The sequence below is a fragment of the Gadus macrocephalus genome, chromosome 3 (genome assembly GCF_031168955.1).
Source record: "Gadus macrocephalus chromosome 3, ASM3116895v1".
NCBI lineage: Eukaryota > Metazoa > Chordata > Actinopteri > Gadiformes > Gadidae > Gadus > Gadus macrocephalus.
In genome coordinates this window covers 20,578,808-20,588,645 of record NC_082384.1, presented here as the reverse complement: position 1 = coordinate 20,588,645, position 9,838 = coordinate 20,578,808, and the positions used below count along the sequence as shown (strand labels likewise).

The window sequence follows — 9,838 nt, the reverse complement described above, 5'->3', positions numbered from 1 at the left end:
AATGCGCGTGGTGTTGACGCATTGATTAATACGCCTTTTGGACTCGAGCGCTCGGTGCTGATGGAAAGCGGGGCGCGAGTGACTATAGTGATATTTATTGCATCCTATTGTAGAGTAGGAGGCCTACATAAGTAGGCCTTTAGTATATTTTGTATCAAAATATGTGAATGAAAGTGTATATTGAAATATAATAAATATAGAAATATATATGATCGATAATATAGGGTAGGCCTAAATAAAGTTAACCTAAATGAAGTATCTTGAGAATCACTGTTTTGTAAAAAATATTGTCAAATGCATATCAATATCTGGGAGAGACTTAAGAGTAAATCCAGGCGTTATTATTATTTTCACGTTTTTTTTTCCCAGTAAGGATTTTGTGTCTCGTTCAGTGACCGATGGAGCGTGTGCGTTAATCAGACTCTGGGTAATTGGCTGTCCCTGCTGCGCATGCGCTGCGGCCATGCGTGTCAGGTGGCACGTCACAGGCGCCAGGCTATTTAGTTGGAGACGCGGAGAGCCAGACGGGAGAGACCACCATGCCGCCCTATGACAAACCCCAGAACCAGAAGCCCTTCAAACTCAGGAAAAGTTTCGGTAAACAACAACAGCAACCTCATTTGTGTTCATAAGTTAAACAGATCCATCCCCTCACTTTCTCTTCTTTTTCACCCAACAGCGACGAGGAAACTCGAGGTTGACGGTATCCGATCCAAGTTCCCCAACAAAATCCCGGTAAGATAACTAACCATGATGAGGGGTGACCTCTGAACCCAGATGTGTGTGTGTGTGTTTGTGTGTGTGGATTCTTACATCTGTGTATCGACCAGGTGATCATTGAAAGCTATCAACGCGAGAAGTACCTTCCTCCTCTGGACAAGACCAAGTTCCTCGTGCCCCAGGAGCTGACGATGACCCAATTCGTCACCATCATCAGGTGCGTTCTTATGAACTGTTTACCTTGTATTTTACAAAGGGAGTCATGTTTAGGTATGTACAGGAGTTCTGTGTAATGGGGTTCCACATTCCACCCTACGGTTCCCTCACGGGTGTTCTTTGCGGACTGGCTGCGCGGTAATTGGCGTCAGCCGGTGCCCTGCTCATTAACCCGTGACAACGAGCAGACTGTCTCTCTCCGTGACTCGAACAGCCTTAGCCTACTGGCATGGGATACGGGTGTGTTTACATTTTTAGAAGCATTTTAACAAGCAAAATATATCAATTATGCTGTTAATTAAAAGGTACATAAAGCAGTGCAATTTAGCAGTGCAATCTACGGATAGTCATAAAATATCCTCCATCACTTTGGGTCGAAAGTCCTCCCAATAGAACCTTGCGCTAGAAACGCATCGTATTTCTTGCCCACTTTACGGCGTCACAACGATTATGCGACGTCAAATGAACTTTAAATCCTTTAACTATTGCTGCGTCTGTGTTTTGTTAAACGCCCAAACATGGTCTGTTATTGGGCCAGGCACTCATGCCACGAACCACTTGAAACCGACTAAAGCCATCCATGTGTTTAAACACTGGTCAAAGGGTTATTTCATAGTTTACTTCCCCTCGGATAACCCTGTCGGACTCTGTAATGTGGGCGCTCTGTAGCATGGGGTTTCAATAGGACCCCCCCCCTAACCCAGTGGCAGACGACGATGACGGTATGGGGTCACATGGGGCTGAGACAGTATGAGGCTGAGTTCCTGTGTGTTCAGGAACCGAATGGCCCTGCTGCCCACCCAGGCCTTCTACCTGCTCATCAACAACACGGGCCTGAGCAGCATGAGCCTCACCATGGCCCAGATGTACCGAGACCACCAGGACGACGACGGCTTCCTCTACATGACCTACGCCTCGCAGGAGATGTTCGGCTCTGCCTCTGCATGACCTACGCCTCACCAGGAGGTGTTGGGTCCCGCCAGCTGGTCTCTTCTCTTGGTGCTTCACGTTCCATTTAAAGAGCTGCTTCTCACTTCGTTTTCATGTGTAAATAGGAAATAATTTTGTACAGAATTGTTTTTAAAAAAATCGTCAGTGTATTCAAATAAATGTCATGTCTTACTCCCAACTCTTTTGATGACTTATTAATCTAGTGTCCACTTGGTGGTGGTCCTCTTCTGAACGGATCGTCCTAAGAGGGCTTCTAAAAGCAGATTTGAACACGTCTTCAATCAGTTTATGCAAATATAAATGTCTGCATATTTAAATATTGCATTCAGTTCTGTTGACTCGGGTCCAACTGGCTGGGTTCTGTTTAGAAGAGCTCTGGTCTTAATCCATCCTGCCCTGTAGAGTAATTCAACCCTAGGCTGTCTGGTCCTGCCGCTGCTGCTCAGACTCTATCTGTGAGGCTAGCCTCCAGGCGGGGGGCATTGGAGTCCATGATTGCCTGGAATTTCCCCCCCTTTGCGTTGATCACATGCCCGTTTGATCTGTGTGGGAACTAGGTGTCTACCTGCAGTCTGGATCTGGATCTCTAACTGAAACTATTACCCACCACTAATCCTGTCCGGTCTTCAGGTTTTCCTGGTTTTGACTCTAGGTGTAATCTTGCCCTTAACGGCTGGGTGTATTGTAACCCTTGATAAACGGGGTGAGGTGGGGCCACTGTTCACCTTTGTCCAGCAGGTGGCATCAGAGCTCCACTTAGGTCGTCTAGTATTTTGTTTCTTTCAGTCTCCGGTAGGGCGCCGGAACGTCGTGGGTTTGAACACCCCTGCAGTGTTTTTCTTATGTTTCATGCAGTGGCGTAGGGACGGTAAATTGTATACATAAAAGCCAAGGCTAATGCCCAACGGAGTGTAGTTGGGTTAGCTTGACTCTGGCTAGCCTTCTTGGGCAAGGCACTGTTCAGTGAACAGTCCATTATGATTAAGTATATTACATTTGTACTGCAAAAAGTCCAATCTCGTATGTTAAAACTGGTTTAATGTACTTGAGGTATGAAAGCTAAAACGGAAGGTTAAAACATATTAAACTAAGTCTCATAATACCGTACATGGCCACGGGGTGGAGCATTTGCAGCGGGTTGGAGATTAGACGGAACGACCCTCCGGAATCCAGCAAAGCGCGGGAGACTGGCCCCCTGCCATGTGGTCCCTAGCCAAGTGTATTCTAGGTAACGTTGAGTCAGGCTGATCTCGACGGAGATTCTGTTTCTCTGTCTGTCGGAGTGTGTGTATGTAAGTATCCCCTCTCCCTCAAGGCTGTTCTCGACATCTTAGTCTTCTCCCAGAATAAACCACTCCCTTCCTGTTTATGAGAAGGAGAGGATTAGGCTTGTTGATGCGTGCTGGTTCCCAGCGATCTCTCTGGAGGCCCTTCAACCACAACTTCCAAACCTTGGACCGTTTGTGGAAAAAGTGTTCCGCCCCCAGACGATCTGAAATACATGCTTGTTGTGAAATCGAAAAGTGTTCCTACTGGGAAGGATGATGTAATCTCTGTTGGCATTGGAGATGGAATTTTCAAGCGCTTGGCTAGGCTGTTGAGCATTAATTATGATGTAACTTACTGTCTGTTAGCCTTCATTTTAATGTAATTTATTGTCTTATAAATTATAAGGTAACTTACTGTCTAGTCTCCCTTCATTCTACTGTAATTTCCTCTCGGTTGATAGCATTTGTTCAACTGAAAATTCCTGTAGTTTAGCTTTAATTTTACTGTAAATTCTGTCTAACAATTTCTAACGTAACTTCCTGTCTTAACATTCCGATTTGAGAAAACTTTGTATACATTCACTAAGAGGTCTTTGTACCTCTTTCTGTTGGCATTGCTCCAGCAACACGTCCTCTATATCAGTCAGGAGGCTCACGTTAGCCGGACTGCTATTGTGCTAGCCATCCCGTCCTCATGAGTGGGCTGTCTGTCTGCCTGGTGGTGGGAGGGGGGCAGTAAGAGAACACCGTCCAGTCTCCTCATTCAACATGGCAGACACTGGACACCGTGTGAAACGGTGGTGGACCTTCTCCCATCAGGATCTAGTTCCCCCACCTGCAACGGTGCCAGGTACACTGGAGGTTCTGGTAAACAGGAGGGTCTGGTCAACTGTTAGGTCCGGTCCACTGGACGGTCTGGTTAGGTAGAGGCCGAGGTCTTGTCAACTAGAGGGTCTGGTGAACTGGAAGAAGTGAAAAGTTGTAATTTGGTCTTAACTGGAGGTTCGCTGCCAGCTGTCTGTCATTCATCTTGGGTTTATTTTGGACATACCACCTTCCTCCCTCTTCCCTCGGCTCCATGCTGGGTTGTTGTCAGGCAGAAGGCCATGCTGGCTGGCCTCACTGAGACCTCAACTACTCAGCAGTGTGCTGGTGTGATTCAGCTCCATCGAGTGTACAGCCACATGGTGGTTGTGTTTAGTTTAGGATGTTCTACCCTGGGGTTTTACCCTGAGGGTCCTCATAGCATGCCGGGTAGACTGTTCGGTAATGCTGCTAGCGTGTATGCTGCTAACATTGAGGTTAGCAGGAGGATTATTGGACATGCTAACGATTGACATCGTATACATGTACAATCTCAGACAACAAAGACTGAAATCTGTCTGTCTAGCTCTCCCCTCTCCTCATGGTATGGGTCTTGTTAGTAAGGGTTGGTTGCCAGGGTAACAGTGAGCACTGACAACTAGAGGGCAGCAATGAAAATAGAAGCCATTGTTCACCTAGCTCTACTAATCTCTCCCTCTCTTTTTCTGTCTGCTCTATGAGGAGAGAGAGGCCGTTTACTCAACAGTGGCGTCCTGCTGACTAACAACGTTGTGTTTCGAGAGATATTTAATTTACTGTCTAATCATTTGTAAAACATATTTCCCATATAGTATATCTAATATATAATAATGTGTAACGCATATTTAATACATTTAATTTATACACTATTTAATTTATGTGTAACACATTTTCCACGTGGTCAATAAATGATAGAGACGTCCCCTTTTTTCCCTCGTGCATCCGCGGGGTTAACAGCGCGCGTCACATTCTTACACAATCTGCCCTGGCAACGGACAGAAATGTGTGATTGGTGGAGGACTGTGACGTGTCACTTTGGAATGCAACAGCTATGGCATACAAGTTAACAAGTGTTTTTACTATTGTATACGCACGCACACCTATAGTCTGTACACACGCACGGCTTTAATTCCTTGGAAAAGCACTCGTAATATCTGATGTGAATATCTTCATGTTCCATCCAATTAATAACGACCTTTTGCATTTTATGGAGACGGCGCGTGCGCAACCGAGGGCCTCGTGGTAAATAGAACTCTCGGCGGCCACGAGCCCAGGGTCAGCCCTGACGTGACGTCACAGTGAGCCCGAGCTCTGTGAAGTTGTAGCGCAAGCTCTCGGGAGGCGGAGGCGCGCGCAGTAGTAAAAACACACTGCTGGTGGACGGAACTTGTGGGATTCTATTGACATATTTAAATCTGCCTTTCGGTTTCTACCCGTGGAGAAGGAATACGACGTAGACCACACGACATCTTTCGAGGGAAATTCAAGATAAACTATAACTATTATCATTTTTTTGTTGCATTTTCAAAAGCATGTCGTCCGCGAGCGTCACCGCCTCGCGGAGACAGTCCTGCTACCTGTGCGACCTGCCACGCATGCCGTGGGCCACCATCTGGGACTTCACCGAGCCCGTTTGCCGCGGCTGCGTAAACTACGAGGGCGCCGACCGGGTGGAGTTCGTCATCGACAGCGCCCGGCAGCTGAGGCGGACACGCGGCTTCCAGGAGGGAAGGTCCGCTGGGCCGGGGAAGCCCCACCACCCCGGGAAGGACCCCCAGACGATGAGCCATTCAACGGCCGGGGATCAACCTGGACCACGGCCGCCACAGTTGTCGATGGATCGGCACCCGCTTTCGGACCGACCGGCAAGACTGACAGGACCGGAGTGCCAAGCGATCATGAGGCAGACAAACGGACTCTCCACGCAAAACGGATTGCCAAAATCAGACGACCATCCGCCGGAGCTCAACCGACAGAGCCCCGACCCGCGGCGGACTGGCGCGGTTCCTCTCAGTCTGCTGACCGGGCTGGACGGCCGTCCCTCGCCGCTGGGTCGACCCGGGGAGGGGAAGGACGCCCCGAGGCAGCCGTTGGTCGGCAGCAGGACTGTACGCCACCTCATGGCGCTGCAAGCCTTCAAGACGGAGCACGCGACCCTCCAGCGTGTGATGGCGTCCGAGCCCACGGCCACGTCCTCCAAGTTAGGTAAACACACACACGCACGCACGCACGCGTGTATAAACTACTGCTGCATCTATAACCCATCCGTAAATAGTCCCCAAATATAGTTAACAAGGATATGAGAACTCGGGAACTATGAGCCATCGTGGGCTACGGTTTATAATCACTTAATAAACTGAAATCAACTTCCTCCGGGGTGAATTGATTGTGTTGTACTGTTATCAAGGTAACAGGTGGTGGAAAGTTGTGTTGGACCGTTGTTTCTGTTGGATTTTTTGTAGCACATTGTTTCTCTTAAAAGACAAAATTGTCATATATATATATTGCACACCTTTGGACCGTTATTTACCAATCTTAATCAAGTATTCAACAATGCTTTGGTAGAAAATACAATAAATGCATTGAAAAAGAAAGAAATTAATTGTGTCAAATATATTAAAGCTATTTAAGATTTAGATCATAAAATACAAATAATAATATACTAATACTGAAATCATACATTTATTCCTCCATTCAGGTAAATCTCCGCGGGTGGGGAAACGGAAGTCATCTCCGGACCTCAACGGGGAGGGGGGCGCGGCCTCCAAGATGAACGGTGTGGAAGCGTGGCTTCCCTCCCCCCACCCCCGTGCCATGCCCCCTGAGCTCCCGCCCACGGGACCCTCCCCCATGGCGGCCCTCCTCCTCGTCGCAGACCCCGTCGGCCTGCCCAAGGAGGAGCCTCGAGCGGACTCGTCGGGGGCGGGGCCCGGGGCCGTCGGGGGCGGGGCTCCGCTGTGCTGCACGCTGTGTCGGGGCCGTCTGGAGGACACTCACTTCGTCCAGTGCCCGTCGGCGCCGGCCCACAAGTTCTGCTTCCCATGCTCGCAGGGGAGCATCCGGCAGCAGCAGGACGCGACCGGGGAGGTGTACTGCCCCAGCGGGGAGCGCTGCCCCCTGGTGGGCTCTGGCGTGCCCTGGGCCTTCATGCAGGGGGAGATCGCCACCATCCTGGCCGCCGGGGACGTCAAGGTGAAGAAGGAGCCCTGAGCACCAGGCCCGGGCCCCCCCGAAGGGCTCCGTCACCCACCCGCCCCCAGGAGGAACAGCCGGTCCCAGGAGGAACGTCCGGCCCCAGGAGGAACGTCCGGTCCCTGGAGGAACACCCGGTCCCTGGAAGAACACACATGTCACGTCTGCGTGTTGTCGGAAGTTACATGTCGGAAGTTACAAACTGAGAGCTTGGTGTGTCGCCAGGTATGCTTATGCCAGGTATGCTAACAGCTGGTATGCTGGCACGAGTTACACTAATGGCAGGTGTGCTTATGCCAGGTACGCTTACACCAGGTGTGCTTACGCCAGGTACGCTTACACCAGGTGTGCTTATGCCAGGTACGCTTACACCAGGTGTGCTTACACCAGGTAAAGGACGGCGGGTAGGCTAATGGGAGGTGCCCACCCAAGGTGAGGCAGACGGCAGGTACACGCAGTCAAAGAAGGCAGCTTGGGGACGACGCCCAGAGGTCTACTGTACGTGTTTTACGTTATTTTCACGCCGAACCATGCAGAGCGGACCCGGGCCGGTCCGGCTGGACCGTAGACCGGCCAGCGTTTACTGAGACGTAACGGACACACATGGCTGTCGCCATGACAACTGACCTGAGCATGTTGGACATGAGAGAGAGAGAGGGGTCCTCTCCAGCAGCACTGTGTTTATAATACTTTGTATACAAGACTGTGTATATAAAACTTATTCTGTTGCATACTTTTTGTTTTTAAATTGTATGAAGATCTACTATGTGTTCTGCTCCACATCCAAGTACTTCCTGTTCAGAGTCGAATGTGGTTTATCTGAGAACCTCTCGTTGTACTTGTAGTTGTTATTCTATTGTTCTTTCTCGTTGTATTTCTAGTTTTATTCGAAAGATCCATCTTCTTGCCAAATATAGTTTGACCTGATAACACCTGTGGCGTCTTTCTTCAAGGAGTGTGTGTTTGTGTGTTCATGTCTCAACAGGTGTTATGTCCCCATAAACTAGTATTGTGTTGCTAGGTGGTGTGTGAGAAAGGTCCCTATGAGGGAGTGGTATTCACGTTACGATCTACCCAGACTAGTTTACACCCCCGGTGTTTAAATGTCCCTGCAGGCTTGCATGCTTCAAAACACTTAAACACACCCTCACATGGAGGGAAGATGACGTCTTTGCAAATGATGGGTTGAGGTTGAATGTTCTTCAACGCATTCTTCTGACATGGCCCCGGTGGCCATGGCCACTGTTTACAGTGTCCACCTCCCTGCTGTTTACAGCAGGGAGGTGGAGGCGAGCAGAGAGTCAGAAGCACATGGGGGAAGGGTACCCGCCGCCCAGGGGAGATCAACGAGAACCATGTTTATGTCACTAGGTCAGATGCTAGGCTAGATGAAAGGCTAGACACTAAGATATGCCGGATGCTATAATGGATGCCATGCTAGATGTTATGCACGATGCCATACTAGAAGCAATATTAGATGTTATAACTAGATGCTATGCTAGATGTTAGGCTAGATGCTAAGCTCAGTGAGGATAGGTTTCAGTAGACGATTTAACATGTATTTATATTCCTTCATCTAGGCTAAGCTAGTGCTACCACAGGCCGTGTGTGGGACTCCCAACGGAAGCTGGACCTGCAGTAGTAGCATTAGTTGGGGCATTCTACTACCTGGGCCTGGTTTGAAACATTTCCACTTTTCTCAGGACTTGGGGTCAGCAGGACGTTGTAGACCGCCTTCCCACCTGCTTGCGGGAAAGTTACGATTAGTGGCGCTGGCGAACTTTGCGTTGTCTTTTGGCCAAGAAGGGATGCACACAATGGGAAGTAAAGGTTCAAGTGCCCTTTACGCCTTTCTTCTGTGGAACTAAGAAAATGGTTGAATGGATCTTCCCAGGAGAGCCAGGGACACACACACACACGCATACACACACACACACACATGGAGTGTGCAGGGCCCAGACGGATGTTTGGACCTGCAGTAGGAGTATAATGGAGCAGAGTATTATGGTTTGTAGAAAGAGGCAAGCTGATTAATGGGGCATAGAACCTGTCAGAGGTCACTGTCACTCTGGGACATGTGGGCACAGGAAGCTTGTGACCATGTTAACGGAGGGATGGTGACCCAGACAGACGGAGAGAGAGAGAGACAGAGAAAATGAGAGTAAGAGGGGGAGAGAGTGGGGAGGTTTAAAGGTGAGAGGAGAGTTGAGAGGGGGGAGACAGACCAGCTCTGCTCTCCAAGATTTTCATTTGTGACCTTTAAGGCCCCTTTAGTGGCTTTCCTGTTTCCGTTGTCCCTTCCCATTAACAGTCATTGCTTTTTCGAAGCTTGGTTTCAATTGGGCTTAATGACGGACTGCTAGCGACCCCTGTCGACCATCTGTGTCATAGAAGTATATTCTATCGTACTCAAACTGTGAAGAACTCCGCGGAGAATGAATGACCTCTACTGGGGAACATAAAATCGGCTTCACAATTTTCGCCAGTATTTAGAAACAATTACCATAAATAAAAAACATGTTCGACAGTCTATTGATCCCCCTGCGCGACGCAAGTCCTAATCCCACGAGTTTTATGCCTGTGTTTAGTTTGTTAGGTTGACATTTACTCAGGCGTTCGGCGCAGTCAACCGGCGCATGCCTAGCCAA

The 9,838-nt window shown here is 49.1% G+C and overlaps 2 protein-coding genes across 3 annotated transcripts; both read left to right on the top strand.

Annotated features, from left to right (window-relative positions):
* Window positions 1–471: 471 nt before the first annotated feature.
* On the top strand, window positions 472–2,061 carry map1lc3c (microtubule-associated protein 1 light chain 3 gamma). Its single transcript, XM_060047978.1, has 4 exons — window positions 472–597; window positions 680–735; window positions 831–937; window positions 1,713–2,061. The coding sequence occupies exons 1-4, from the start codon at window positions 540–542 to the stop codon at window positions 1,882–1,884; spliced, it is 393 nt and encodes a 130-aa protein (XP_059903961.1). The 5' UTR covers window positions 472–539; the 3' UTR covers window positions 1,885–2,061.
* Window positions 2,062–2,188: 127 nt separating this feature from the next.
* irf2bp2b (interferon regulatory factor 2 binding protein 2b) lies at window positions 2,189–8,122 on the top strand. 2 transcript variants are annotated; one of them, XM_060047976.1, is made up of 3 exons: window positions 2,189–3,173; window positions 5,530–6,203; window positions 6,697–8,122. In XM_060047976.1, the coding sequence occupies exons 2-3, from the start codon at window positions 5,531–5,533 to the stop codon at window positions 7,206–7,208; spliced, it is 1,185 nt and encodes a 394-aa protein (XP_059903959.1). In that variant the 5' UTR covers window positions 2,189–3,173; window position 5,530; the 3' UTR covers window positions 7,209–8,122. The 2 variants fall into 2 exon arrangements, with proteins under 2 accessions (XP_059903959.1, XP_059903958.1); XM_060047975.1 differs by lacking the exon at window positions 2,189–3,173 and having other exon boundaries at window positions 4,865–6,203.
* The last annotated feature ends 1,716 nt before the right edge of the window (window positions 8,123–9,838 follow it).

Coding starts and splice junctions, on each gene's coding strand:
- map1lc3c (XM_060047978.1), top strand. CDS start 540: ATGCCGCCCTATGACAAACCCCAGAACCAGAAGCCCTTCAAACTCAGG. Junction 598..679: donor CAAACTCAGGAAAAGTTTCG/GTAAACAACAAC, acceptor TTCACCCAACAG/CGACGAGGAAACTCGAGGTT. Junction 938..1,712: donor CAATTCGTCACCATCATCAG/GTGCGTTCTTAT, acceptor CTGTGTGTTCAG/GAACCGAATGGCCCTGCTGC.
- irf2bp2b (XM_060047976.1), top strand. CDS start 5,531: ATGTCGTCCGCGAGCGTCACCGCCTCGCGGAGACAGTCCTGCTACCTG. Junction 6,204..6,696: donor GGCCACGTCCTCCAAGTTAG/GTAAACACACAC, acceptor TCCTCCATTCAG/GTAAATCTCCGCGGGTGGGG.